Raw genomic sequence first — 14,680 nt, forward strand, 5'->3', positions numbered from 1 at the left:
ATTTCTTCATGTGTTTGTTGGCTGCTCGAATGTCTTCTTTTGTGAAGTGTCTGTTCATATCTTTTGCCCATTTTATTATGGGGTTGTTTGTTTTCTTCTTTTCAGTACTTGATTTTTTGATTTATTGTAGAGATGAGGTCTCGCTGCCCAGGCGGGTCTCAAACCCGCGGGCTTAGGCAATCCACTCACCTCAGCCTCCCAAAGGCGCGGGATTACAGGCTGAGCCACCGAGCCCGGCTCAAAATACATTTTTTACTTTTACTCTCAGTATGAATTATTTCTCCTTTTTTGAGGTTCACTTAATTTTTCTAACTTTATTTTATAGAGATAAGAACACTTATGATGAGATCTACCCTTAGGTCTCTAAGTGTACCATACAGTACTATTAGCAATGGTTACAATGCTGTACAGCATCTCTAGAACTTACTCATCTTGCTCAACTGAAACCTGATGCCCATGGATGAGAAGCTCCCCATTTCTCCCTCCCCCATCCCTTCCCCCAGGCAACCACCACTTGACTATTGAGTCTTGGCTATTTTAGACACCTTATTTAAGTGGAATTATGCAGTATTTTTCCTTCTGTGACTGGTTCATTTCATTTAGCATAATGTAAGGGGTTAATATCCAAAATAAATAAGGAACTCCTACAACTCAACAGCAAAGAAAATAATAACCCAATTAAAAATGGGATAAAGACTTGAAAAGACATTACCCCAAAGAAGATGGACAAATGGCCGACAGGTACATGAAAAGATACCCAATGTCACTAATCATTGAGGAAATACAGATCAAAGTCACAGTAAGATACCACTTCACACTGTCATGGTGTTTATCATGAAGAATACAAAAGATGACAAGTGACTGCAGGGATATGGAGAAATTAGAACGCTTGTACACTGTTGGCAAGAACGCAAAACAGTGTAGCCACTATGGAAAAACATTTTAAAAGTGTAAAAAAAAAAATTAAAAGAGTAAAACTAGAACTAGCATATGATCCAGCAATTCTACTTTGGGGTACTTATACAAAGGGACTGAAATTAGGATCTCAAAGCGATACTAGTATTCCCATGTTCACTATAGCATTATTAACAACAGTCAAGATACAAAAACAACCTAAATATCCATTGGTAGATGATGGATACACAGACTGCAGTATACACATACAATGGAATATTATTCAGTCTTTAAAAAAATTCTGCAACATGCAACAATACAGAGGAACCCTCAGGGCATTTAAGTGAAATCAGCTTTTTTTTTCCCCCCTGTTATCTTCTTCTCTATTTCATGTTAACTTTTGAAAGAACTGACTGGTTTTTCAGTATATTTAGCAAAATGTATCAAAAGTTGACTACCTTAAATTTGATTGAGGGTTTAATTTGATATCTTTAAATAAAACTGGTACTAGAGTTTTCAAATGGTTGTATCTTCTGAAAATTTTGATGGAGCAGAGGACACAAAAATAAAATGTTTCATTTAAAAAGTGGCTCCAGCTTCCATCTTATAATGATAAGATGTAACCACTGCATGTGACAGGTCAAACTTCTCTGTCTCCAACCTGGCAGGTGTGGTCCTTAATCAGTATTAAGGGATGTTCCTTCACATCCTGAAGTCCTACTCTGAGTCACAGTCCAGGGTCTCTACTTTGAACACGACCTTGCCCTTGGAAGAAGTGAAGCAAATTTAAGGGCTTTGTGTGTCAGTGATGGAAAACATTTAGAAGCAGAAGCCTAAGAGAAAGGAATGCTTTGCCTCTTTAAGGAACATTAATGGTTCCAGGAAGCCTAAGGTTCTAGGATCCTGAGGTAGATCCTCAAAAAAACCATCTGGGAACTTACACAGGGGTTTCACTTGCCTGGGTCACTGCCCCACAAATCCTCCACACAGAAAACCCCTTTTTCCCCAAGTAGAGAAGGTCTCACTAGCTGCAATGTGAAAAATATGTCAAACATTATGAAATTTGCATATTCCCCAAATAGATATAGCATTTTCTTATTTTTAGAAATGTTCCAAGGCCTGTAAGAGGGCCTCAACAATCCCTAGGAATTCCCTAAAACCTCCTTCCCCACTACCAATGATTTGGCCAAGATCAAGGCGTCTGCCACCTCAGGTGGTGAGACCTTTTCCAACCTGGTATGTAATCCTATGAAGGATCAACACGAGTTGATTGTTCTGTCTATACTTTGATAAGCCACCTCCCACTCTCCTTGGTTGGGGTCCCCTGAGAAGCCACCAGATGGGTTTTTCAAACAGTGACGATTTTGTTTGGAAAACCACATTCGGAAGAGATCCAAGCTCTGGGAAAATGGTCTCACCACATATGGAGGAATGTTACCCTTGGGACTACCTCCAAGTAAGTTATCTCTGGTGGTCCGATTATAAGATGAAAGCAGCTCCTTCCCCCAGCACGGATAGACTCTCTTGGCCAAAAACCTGGTCTTTCAGGAGACACAGAGGACAAGTACAAAAGTGCTCAGAAAAGCTGACATGCCATGGGCAATTCTAACCTGACCGACCAGGAGCACGTTGTGTTATGTAAGCATTCCACTCTGCCAGGGAGGACTTCCCTAAGGAATGCTCCGGTCAGCAAGATCAGCTGAGTGGGATTCTTGGGGTTTCTGGAACTTCTACTATAGATCATGCTTGATCTGGTTTGAAATGCTAAGGGCCTCCTAAATTTACAATGTGATGAACTAGCGTTGGGCTGGGAGTCTTGATACTTGAGGTTTATATCAACTCCTGTTGAGGTTATTTTTAGTTTAAATTAAAGATTACTTGACTGAAAATCCATGTTATTTTAAGTTTATGTCCCAAGGCATTTATTATTTCTGGCAACATTATATCTAACAAAAACGTGTAGTGTTAAGAACACACAACAATTTTAACTTTCAATGACTGTGGCATTGAGGTCACAGATGGGCCTGTGTCACATGACGCCCAGATTTATCAGACACCGTAATAACTTAATGGCTTTGAGTTGATTTTATTTTAAGACAAAATAACACACTGCTTCTGTATTTGCTTCGAGAGATCCAAAGGACATCATGAAGGAAGTTCTGAGAGGATTCCCCCAACGCTCGACCCTCCTGGCCTTATCCCAAATCTTGGAAGCCACAGGAGAGGAATAAGAGTTCTAAACTTGGTACCTCTGCCATTCTGGAAGCTACAGCTCCATTTGGCTCTGAGCCTACCTGTCTCTCAAAAGCTTTGGGATTCTGATGTCGGGGATATGAGTCAGGTCTGGCCTCACCTCAAAGTAATCTTGTCTAAGTTTGTGAAATGAATATGTGTGTGTGTGTGGGCGGGGGGAAATCTAGGCTCCAGTGAACACAGCTTTTTCAGGGAGGACTGGAGGTGGCTGACCTGAGCCCTGCTTCCATGGCCCTCCGGAGACAGTCTGGCAACCCTTATTTCATAGGTGTCTATTAACACAGTAACCAGAATAGCTCATGGCAGTTTCTAAGAAATGGTAGGCAGATTTGTATTTGATATTGTTCATTAACATAGCAGTAATGAACCAGCCAGGTTTGTACTAGAGGGGAAAGTCTCCACTGTAATCCTTGCCAAGACTGTGCCCTCAGTCTTGAATTGATCAGAAACGTTACCTACAGGAGCTAAAAATCATGAGGGAATGACAGGCTGCATTCATCCAAAATAGGCTTCAGAATAGGGTTAATTATCATGATCATCAATAATTCCATTTACAGAGAACAAAACACACAGGTAACAATAGCATCAACATCTTCTCATCCTAGAGATTTGTGTTTGTTTTGTACAGAAAAATGGACCCATCAGGTTTCAGATATTCAGAAATAATGCAACTACCAGAGTAATAGGGGGTCACCATGGATTTAGCTACACTTCAAATGCCCACAATATCATGTCAATAAAATAATCCTAAAACATCAAGAAATTCTGAATCACCAATAGGTTAACAGCAATCAATAAAGTGTTGTTATTAATTGTGTTTTGCTATAATGGGTAACATCATAGCAGGTACGTATGGATAACATACTCTTAGCTAACCAGAGCAATGAAACAACAACAAAAACACCCAAGTTCTTCAATTTAAGTATGTGGGATTTTGGTGTAAGATACAGTCTCCCCTCAAAAGAGGTTTGTGTGAAGGTGTGTACATATAAGTGTGTGTGTGTGGATACAATTTAAGTCAGGTAGACTTTTAAACGTTTTCTTTTGAGACAGGGTCTCACTGTGTTACTCAAGCTGGATGCAATGGTATAATCTGAGCTCACTGTAACCTTGATCTCTTAGGCTCAAGTGATCCTCCTGCCTTAGCTTTCCACGTGGCATGAACCATAGTGCCTGGCTAGTTTTCTGTTTTTTACCTTTGGTAGAGATGGAGTCTTGCTATGTTGCTCAGGCTGGTCTTGAACTCCTGGGTTTAAGTGATCCTCCCACCTTGGCCTCCCAAAGTGCTGGGATTATAGGTGTGAGCCACCATGCCAATCTGACTTTTAAGTTTTAATTTAACAAAAATCCAACTAATTATATTGCGAGAGATAAAGAGACAAAGAAAGAAAAAAACAGAAGCGTGGACAATTCTGTCTCCTAGTTAACAAGGGTGTGTGGCCTGTGTTTGTGCACAAACAAACACCCTAGGAGAAAGTGTGTTAAGCCTGTGTGTCTGTCCATCTCTTAGGATCTCCCTGTGAGCACAGCATCATGCTGAGGGTGACTCTGGTGTTCCATGACGCACATTTTTCAAAGAACATGCATATAGGGGTAAGATCCAGATATCTGAAGCTTATATTTTGTCTGATACTCTGAGAAATGTCTGCCAGTTCCAACAGTGGCAGGAAGACTGGGCGTGAGGGACACAGAGAGACAGTGTCGGCTGTCTGACGTGGTACAGATTTTCTTAAGTGATTTTCAAAATTAATTTTGACCATACTATTTTCACCTCTCATCCTCATTTTATTTACCTATTTATTTTGGAGACAAGATCTTGCTGTATTGCCCAGGTTGGTCTTGAACTCCTGGGCTCAAGCAATCCTCTAGCCTTGGCCTCTCAAAGTGCTGGGATTATAGACATGAGCCATAGTGCACAGCCCCTCACTCTGTATGAGATGCAATGTCACTAGACTGTTATCATTTTGCTGAAGTGTTTTCCTTGATATCACCACTGTGTCCTCACAGCCCCCCAATGAAACAAGGACAGGAGTAGTCATTTCTCCCATTCTTGATAAATATCTTCGGGGGCTGAACAAGTGGAGTGATTCGCTTAAGTCATCCAACAGGCTAGAATTTGTGCTCTGGGCCGGTCTTCCTTCTCTGAGACCATCTTTCCAGCCCAGATTGACCGCATCAGGATCCAGGCTCTGGCCGCTCAGTCTCCCCACTTTCAGCAACCCCACTTCCACCATCCCTACTCTCCAGGGACACACACGCACAAACAGCAGATGTCCAATTCTAGCCCACCTCCAATTTCCTGATGGCGTTGATGAAAATATGTCAGCAGTCAATAAGGATGATATAAGATTCCTCCTTCTCATCTAGAAGCTGCCAGCCCTGGCTTTGAAGTCAGACCAACCTGAATAAACATTCTAGCTCTACCTCTTGAGAAAGTAACATTACATCCTTGAGCCTCAGTTTCCCCATCTGTGACTACACAGGGTTAAATGACACTTTATAACATTCATTCATTCATCAAATGTCTATCGAATGCCTTCTGTGTGCCAGATACTGTTCTAGGTATGTCTATTCATGTCTTTTGCTCACTTTTTAATGGGGCAGACGATTTCTTTTAAATAATCAATTTTAAAGGTCCTTCTCATTGCCACAGAGTGATGGTCCAAGAAGAAAAAGACAAAGAAAAAGATCTGTGAAAGCTCTGTCACCAATTAGTACGGGGATGTTAGGCAAGGCCTAACCTCCCCGGCCTCTGTCTCCCTACCTAGAGGTAAGGACTTGAGTTAGATGACTCTTAAAAGATTCTCCAGTTCAGAATGGAATAACTTCACCATTCTTGATATAGAAGGCTGAGCACAATTTAAGGTGTAGCTGCAATTCATTCTTTCAAGAAGAGGAGGTTGAGCATCATTTTGTACCAAGCATTTTGCAGGGCACCTACACAGCAGTGAACCTGGTGCCCAGTGACCATGGAACCCCATGGTCTTGCGGGGGACCATAAAGTCTGCAAGCCAAGGGAATGCATTCTAGGTCAGTGCTGATAAAACTTACTGTGATGATGAAAAAGTCTCAATCCATCTGTTCTGTCTGATACAGTGGCTGCCAGCCACATGCAGCTACTGAGTGTTCGAAATGTGCTAGTGTGACTGAGGACCTAAAGCTCTGAATCTTATTTCATTTTAGCTAAGGGAAATTTAAATAGCCACATGTGGCTAATTGCTGGCACCCTGGACCACACAGGTGTAGGTGATAATTGGATTTGGCTAACTTGAGTGTCGCCATTGTGCTAGGAATCCTGGGTATCAGCATGCTGGCATAAGAGTATGTCTGTGCCCACAAATTACTTACAAATCCTTGGAGATACAACCTGAAGACACAACTGCAGAACAATTAGTGGCTGAAAGCCATGGAAGGCTTTTGCATGTTATCTTACACCAACTCTTGGTGTGACCTTTAATTCAGATCCCGTTTGTCCAACAAAATGGCTGCATTGATGGTACTATCTGTGAAAACCCTCCAAATCCTGAACTGTGGTTGATTTCTTAGAAGTGAAAGATCTGATTTAGGAGTCTCTGCACAGCATCCAAGTAAAGGAAAGAATCCCAGCTTGAGTTGTGTGCCTCGGGCAATGACAAGAAAGCAAATATGACCTCCCACAGCAAGAGGGATTCCTGACATGCCTTCCCGCAGATGCCAGGTATGTGTAATTAAGTCTGGAACAGTCTCAGTTTCAAATGAATTCAGCCAAAGAGGGTGTAAGATAATGTGCCTTCGTCAGCTGAAAAGTGCATGGTGAGATTTAATGAGGCAGAACAAGAGAAAGAATTCTAATGCCAAAAAGTTCTGTGAGGCGCTTCTTAGATCTTTAAAGGAAGATAATATATTGAGGAGATACAATTTTTACTTCAGAAGATGACTTCACAAAAGCACTGAGCTCTTCTAGAACTAACCATAGAATGTCACAGGGCCTGGAGCTGTCCTCTCCTCTGTGGCCTGCTCTGGCTCAGCGTGCAGAACTGCTTCCAGCAAAGAATCCATGTGACTTGATGTCCTGAACACATCAAAGCTGTGTGGACACCCTCTATTCCACCGCTACAGCACCCACAAGGCAAATCCACCTTAGTGTATCCCCACCCTTCCAAGTTACATGTTGGTTTATGGGACTTTCTTTGGGCCCAGCTGTGTCTGTTGGAGGCAGATATGGGGTACAGGGAGGGTTTCGAGGAGGCAGGTGGAAGTGACATGAGTAGATCTGAGCTCCTGGCTCCATTCACCCCTTCTGGTCTGCCAAGGGTGCTCTGTGGATGACGGGGAAACCAACTCTGGATTTTGGTTCAGGAGTGGCTCCTACAAGAAGGCCATATGCTTATTAAGCAAGAACACAGTGGAGCTAGAGTGCAAAAAGTTTCCCTTTTAGAGAAACATTTTCCCAAGGTTCTCCAAGGAAAGACTCTGCTCCACTCCTGTCAGTATCATGGAACTTTCTTTGTTGAAGGAAACAGGGAGATGTGGTAAGAGAGGGAAGAATATGCTTTCTGTTTTGAACCCAAAGAGTAACTCATCTAATGATGCTGCAGGCACAGGACTGGAATAGGGCAGGGAACAGAGAGAAGGCTAAAACCTCTCATGCATGTAGACCCCAGCTAACAGTCTACCCTCCAGCTGGCAAGGAGGAACTTGATTCTAGCAGTGCATGGCACAAATTATGTGTAAGTAGAGAGCAATTCTGCAGGGAATTTAGGGAAAGCTACAGCCACTCCAAGTCTTAAGTGTCTGTTTCCTGTGAAATGCTACAAAGGCACATGCCTCAGAAGGTAAAGGTCAAATTTCCCCATTCAATACAATCTCTGGGGTCCACACAGCCCAGCTCCAAGATGAGGCAGAGAAGGGGAAGATGATGTTATTCTTCCCCTCCACCTTCAGCCCCACCATGTCCCGCACCCAGGTTACCTGTCTGCTCCTATCCTCTCATGGATGTTCCTGATTCAGAGGAACCTCCCCTTGCCCCCAAAGTACTTTGCATTTTAACATAAACTGCCCCAGCATCTCCATCAGGAGAGTGACCATACTGGCAGGTATGTTGGGTATTGTGGAGGTTGATGGGTCCAGGGAGGAGGGAAAACGATGCTGGTGTCACCACTGCAGGCCTTGTTTGCCTTAGAGATGGAGGCTCATACACTTCTGATCTGAAGGCTGCTGCTCACTCACTCTAAGCCAGGAGAAGCCAGTGCATTTGGAGGGTCCAAGAGATACCCTAAAACAGCAGTCCCCAAACTTTTTAGCATCAGAGACCAGTTTCGTGGAACACAACTTTTTCCATGGGGGTTGGGGAGGGAGGATCATCAGGTATTCCGTTCTCATAGGGAGCTAAGGAGTGTGCAGCCTAGATCCCTCATGTGTCTATGAGAATCTGTGTAGCCTAGATCCCTCACGTGTCTATGAGAATCTAATGCCGTCACTGATCTGACAGGAAGAAGAGCTCCGCTTGCTTGCCACTCATCCCCTGTTGTGCCACTCAGTTCCTAACAGACTGTGGACTTCTGCCCTAAATCCCCCCGATCATGCTCTCATTCATCCATCAACACCAAGTCCACCACCTATCATGTGCCAGGCACTGCGCTAAACACTCGTGTGCCATGGGACGCGCATTTAAGGTGCAGGGAAAGTTAAGTATCCCTTAACACAGATACTGAAAGGGATCTGAGAGTGGGAACAATACTGAGATAGCAGAGAAAGGAAATGCTATACAATGGGGGCCTTGTGACCACAAAGTGGGGAGTAACTGGAAAAAAAGGGAGACCTGTTTTTAACATGCCAGGCACTATCTTTTACATATGTTACCTTACTAATTCACTACCATTATCCCCACTTCACAGATAAGGAAGCTGAGGCCATGAGAAGTGGAGAAGGTGGCCTAAGTTCAAATAGCTAGGAATGATCAAGCATAATTTGAGTGTGGGTAGTCCACACTTTGAACCTCCATACAGGGCCTAGCCCTCTGAGGGTGAAATCTGTCTCCAAATCCACGGGAGAGCAAAGGACTGGTACCTGCTCACCTATGAAGGAGTAGTCATCTTGGAGGATGGGGTGGGCTGGCAGGGCGCCCTCAGGAAACTGAACCGCATGCATCCAACATGTGATGGAAACCAGCAGGAAAATCCCTCTTGGGGTTCAAGGTGGAGAGCCAGAGGGCATTGCAGAGGTTCAAGTTCTGCTCTCAGGGCACTGGCAAGACAGAGTAGACATGGCTTTGGGGAGAACAGGTGCAGAGGAGCAGCTAAGGGCTTTCCCTGGATCAGCTGGAGCAACCACACCTCTGTTCTCTGGGGGCGATCAGCATCCCAGGACATTCGGGAGCAGAGGTCAGCGTTGATTTCCTTCTTCTTGGATGCTTCTTATTGGAAGCATAGGTCTGAGGCATTGATAGTATCAACCGTCCCCTTCTACCGTCCCACATACATCCAAGGTTTAGAGGTCAAGGGTAGGAGAGGAAGACTGATGTGCCCAGGACCATGAGATGTTGAGTGGGCACAGCGTGGCTTGGAAATGATGGTAGGGAGCGTGGGGTGGGGAATTTTGAAGTTTTTGTGATATACATATCCATCCTCCCCTTTTTGGGACCTTAAATTCTTGCACATTAAAAACATATTACCGGGAAACTGCTGCTGAGGATTTATGTTGAGCTCCCTGCCCTAAAGAACTGTGGCATTTGAGACTTTAAGGGCTCTTGCAGCCCCTTCATATTAATCTATGTGGAAACCAAAGTTCAGAGAGACGTGAACTTCCAAGGCCTCAGAGCCACTGCAGCCAGCCTCACCAGCACCTAGGGGCTCCTGAGTGCAGGTCTGAAACTAGCCTTCTGGTCTACCTCAAAGGTTCTCCCTCCACCCAACCCAGCCACAGCAGCTTGAAAAGAGACATCAAAATGGGACTCATTTAAAGCTCCTCGAGGGACTTTCGGATTAAATTTGGTTTGTTCTGGGAAACCTCATAGTCAGTTTTCAAAACAACATCTTTCAGGAATGCTGGGAAACCTCATAGTCAGTTTTTAAAACAACATCTTTCAGGAATGCTCAGAAGAAATGCTCTGGGAAAATTGATCTTATATCAGCCCCTCCTCCCAAAGAAACAAAAGGACAGTGAATATTTTTGTTTTCCTTCTTTACTGCTGACATCCTTTACCTAGACAAGATTATTTCCAATTCTACCTAGATTTAGTGACTTGGATTTCTTGAAGCTGAGATTTAAGCTTTCCATTGACAAACAACAGAGACTGATAGATTTCTCAGCGAGGGTTTTTCTCAGCCAATAGGAGAAGACCTGGCTTGTGGCACCTGTTAATTTATTGAATAGCTAAATCTAGAACATGGAAGAAATTCAAAGAGTACAAAGGGTTATAAGATGAAAACTGAGCCTCCATCCCTGCACTAGCTTCCTCAGCCCCAGCTGCCCTCCTCACGACGGGGGACTATCCCTGTCACCAATTCTCCTGGGACAGTCATTTGAACAGGGCAGTGGAGCCAGCCCCCAGCATTTCCTAGCCATTTCAAAAGCCAGTGTGGAGGAGGGGATTAGCTGACCTGCAAGAGGGGCTGCAGCTGAGAGAGCCTGCTGTTCCCAAAGTTCAAAGACCCCCCAGGGATATCCAAGGGCACAGGATACTCAGGGCGGGCAGCAGACACCCTAAGGACAGACTGCTTCCTGCTTCTAATGGCCTTACCCCCTTCCTTTCCTTAAAACCACACACCAGGAGGGACTTTATGGCCTAATTATTTGGATTCTTGCCTTTTCCACCTCACCCAGGGAGGCTGGGGTGGGGGGTGGCGGCTAGAGTATATTCTCCTCCATCTTATCTCACAGGGATGTGAAATGCATGCTGTAGGCCAGGGAGGTGGGAGGTGTTGTCCCCAAGTGACCCAGCCCCAGCCCCTGTAGAGCTCCTCCTGTACAGCTCCCATAACACCCCACTACCCCAGGGCCTTTGCACATACCCTTTGGTCCATCTAGATGCCCCTTCCCACTTGCAGACCCAACCTGCAGGTCACTCCCTCCTGTGGAATTACAATCTCTATGTTATTTAGGTGGCTGGATGTGTCTGAGAGCATCTTCTCAGCACAGAGTGCCGCCAGCCCTCTTTGCGGATACATAATGAATCAGAAGCAAGCAGCCCTGCTTTCCTTAGGAACAATGGACACTCTGTAATCCTTTCCGGGCTCTCAGGCTGTTTATGTCCTGCCTAAGAAAACACTGGAGAGATATGACAGAATTTCAAAGGTAAATTCTAGAACCTTAAGACCAAGAGGAAACTAGCTCAGATTGTAAAGCATTGGTTCTCAAGTGGCTGCAGGTGGAATCTCCTGGAGAGTGCCAGAAAAAATGCTGATGCCTGGCTCTACCACCAGTGGTTCTGATTTCATTGGTATGAGGCATGACCTGAGCATCTGGATTTTTAAGAGCTTTCAGAAGATTTTAACTATCCATCAAAACTGTGGCAGCACAGTACAGTGGTTCTCACACTTCAGTGCACATTGGAATCTCCTGGAAGGCTCAGGAAAACAGAATGCTAGACTCCAGCCAAGTTTCTGATTCAGATGATGTAAAGGGCTGAAGGCGGGTGGGGGATGAGGATTCACTCTTCTATTAAGTTCCCTGTTGATGCTGAAGCAGCCGGTCCACTCAGCACGCTCCAAGAACCAAGACTGACAAGGAACTCTTGTGTTATAAAGCACGCCACCTTGGCGATCAGCCCCAGTTGCACAAGAACCGCTTGAAAAATACCAGGGTCCACTTCAGACCAAGTAAACCAGGCTTTCTGGGGAAGAAGCCAAGCACACGTATTGCACAGGGGTTCCCATATGAGCCTAGTATGCCACTGGGGCTGAGAATGTCCCCTCTAGAAACAGGCTGTCCATGAATAACTACAGCAGGACCAGAATCACAGCTCTCAGCTATTCTCTCCTACTCTGAGCCGAAATCTGACTTCACTAAGCTTCCAGCCACAGATGCCAGCCTATCTTCTTGGTGAGCATGGGTCAAACAAGCCCCCTCTTAACAGCGTGGCCAAGTTCAAATATTTGTGATCTTTCTCATATCCCCCTTTAATCTTCTCTCCTTTCGCCCACAAAGTCCAACGAGAAGTCCAAGTTGATAACCAGCGGCAAGAATTCAAGCTAACATTTCAGCCAGGCAACACAATGTTAGGATAACCACTTCTTGGTTAAAGTCAAAACTTGGACTGTTCTTGATTTCTGTTCAGATTCCCAGTTTTGGGGTGAGACCAGGAAGGGCATTAAGTGCTGGCAGATTCTAGACACACCCAAAATACAAGGTTCAATTTTTTACCTTGGTAGTCTATCCTGACGGTGGAAACTCTAAGGAAGAGACACAGATCAGGAACAGTAATCACACTACTTACAGCTGGATCCCTAATTGCCAGTTTGTGTGACTCTGAAGTATTCTGGGCGTTGTAGAGACTCATTGTTTTTCTAACACCAAGGGTTTGTTTTTGAAACTTTCAAGCAGTTTAGTCTTTGGAGGTTTTGTTACTGGTATTTCTTTTTCTTTTTATTCTTTTTTTGTTTGAGGCTCTTCTAAAGCAATACTTTTACCTTAAAAAAAACAAAAAGCTTTACTTCCCCTAGTATAAATTATAGCTTCTTGCAATAATCACTACTGCTTAACTGGCATTCAATTCACAGGACAAAAATATATATTTTTGGCCATCTTAATGATTGTGTACACAACTTGTCCTCAAACCCTCTCTGAATTTTGGCTCAAAGCAACGATCATGTTAAGAGGATGGAACGCAGTTTCAAGCAATGCCAAAAGGATTGCATAAGCGATAATTGATATTTTTACTAGCGGCAACTTTGTAGTTGATAATGGGTCATTAAAAAAGGAAGAGAGGCCCACCCCACAAAATTTCAATTAACTAAGATATAAAAGGAAAAGGTATTCCAGACAAAAAGCCTCCCAGTGTCAATAAAGGCGGTTCCAGTAGGTCCCGTATCTTCCAGAATGTGTAGCACCTGGCAGAAAGCAGCAGAGAAAAAGGAGCCCCTGCGTTCCAGTCTTTCCTGACCAAGGCCACCCCAGCAGCCTCCAGCAACCCAGCTGGGCAGGACTTGATTTCACATTTCACTCTCGGAGTGAGAGAGGGATAAGAAAATGCAAGTGTACTAAGTTGTTCTGGTACCTGTGCCTTTTGAAAAAATAATTTTGACACTGGCCTTTATATAAATGTCTGCTTTCAACGTGTGTTTACAGAAGAGATTAGTGCCAAACTTAGCAACCCTGACAGAGCAGAGACTAATTGGTCTGAAACACATGCTGTCAAAGAAACAGCCTTCTGTCCTTATCCTTGGCCACCTGCCATGGCCAAAGGATCCTCCTACTCCAGGTAGGGGATCAGCGTGATTTCACTAAACTGAGAGAGCACAGGGCTCATGCATCGCAAATAATACAGTTCTTTCTAGATAATTGAGTATTGGGGGATATTTTATATTGAGCATTTTGAAGATTCCATTTTGAGACCTTCAAGATAATCCTAATACTTTAGGAAAATAAAACTAACACTTCAATCCTTAATGCATGGACTGAGACACAGAGCAGCAGCTGACTTGTGGCTGGGAGGGAATGTGCCCCAGGACATGATGGAGACTCTATTCTTGGGGTCAGGAGCAATTTATATAGTGTGTTCACCTCTACCTCGTGGTCCTCTTTTGTCACTTGGTTCTCCTAAGTGATTGTCTAAACTACCACATACATGCAGCCTTCCTCTTATTTCATCAGCATCTTTGCAACCAGGGTGATGACACTGTTGTCTACGTGAATGGTGCCCCTGGAGAGCACGTGGGGCAGCCCTGCTTGTTTGCTTGGTGAGATTCCACACATTTTCCCTGTCTTCTTCACCCTTCAGCCCTAAGGCACATTCATAATTTTCAGTGTCCCAGGTGTGGAAACATTTATTTTTGGCAGCTGAGGTTTTTCCTTTTAGGGCACAAGAAATTATGAAATAGATTAACCCTGCAGCCCAAACAAGATAGGGTGGACCAATCCCCAGACCACAGCATACCCTGTGATTTCTTCCACGCCCTGTTGCTCTGACTACAAGGCCAAATTCACTCGCAAGATGAGTGCCACAATGAAAGGATGAGGAAGCTCTGCATTTTCTAAGCTTCAGGACTACCAGGCAGTGTCCAACCAGTCCCCAATGGAGAAGGAGGCCTAATGATGGCAGTGAAGAAAGAACATAATTATTACTGATGGTGAAATGGGATGATGGGTGCCAAGTGCTTCAAACAGTGCATGGCACAGAGGAAAGGCTGCATTCGTGCTGCTTTAATGATGAGGAGGATGACAATTATGACAGCTGCACACATCAATGAGCACAGGTTCTCAAACTAAGCTGTGTGGGAGTCACTTAAGGAGTCTGAAAAATACAGATGCCTAAATTCCACTTGTAGAATCAGGATTTAATTGGGATGAGGTGTGGCCTGGACATCTAGATTTTTAAAAAGACCCTCAAGGCATT

The 14,680-nt window shown here is 44.2% G+C and overlaps 1 protein-coding gene across 1 annotated transcript in view; it reads right to left on the bottom strand.

The window, feature by feature from the left end:
- The window catches only part of ADAMTS17 (ADAM metallopeptidase with thrombospondin type 1 motif 17), a 167,205-nt gene extending 161,824 nt beyond the window's left edge, over positions 1 to 5,381 (bottom strand). Inside the window, exons 1-2 of the mRNA XM_021711794.1 lie at positions 5,097 to 5,381; positions 2,200 to 2,435 (exon numbers count right to left, since the gene is read on the bottom strand). Of these exons, the coding sequence (XP_021567469.1) occupies positions 2,200 to 2,435; positions 5,097 to 5,381 (521 nt within the window). The remainder of the gene's footprint in view (positions 1 to 2,199; positions 2,436 to 5,096) is intronic.
- Between the last annotated feature and the right edge of the window lie 9,299 nt (positions 5,382 to 14,680).

This window comes from Carlito syrichta, unplaced genomic scaffold, assembly GCF_000164805.1.
Source record: "Carlito syrichta isolate Samal-C Ts95f unplaced genomic scaffold, Tarsius_syrichta-2.0.1 Scaffold302587, whole genome shotgun sequence".
In the NCBI taxonomy this organism is placed as follows: domain Eukaryota; kingdom Metazoa; phylum Chordata; class Mammalia; order Primates; family Tarsiidae; genus Carlito; species Carlito syrichta.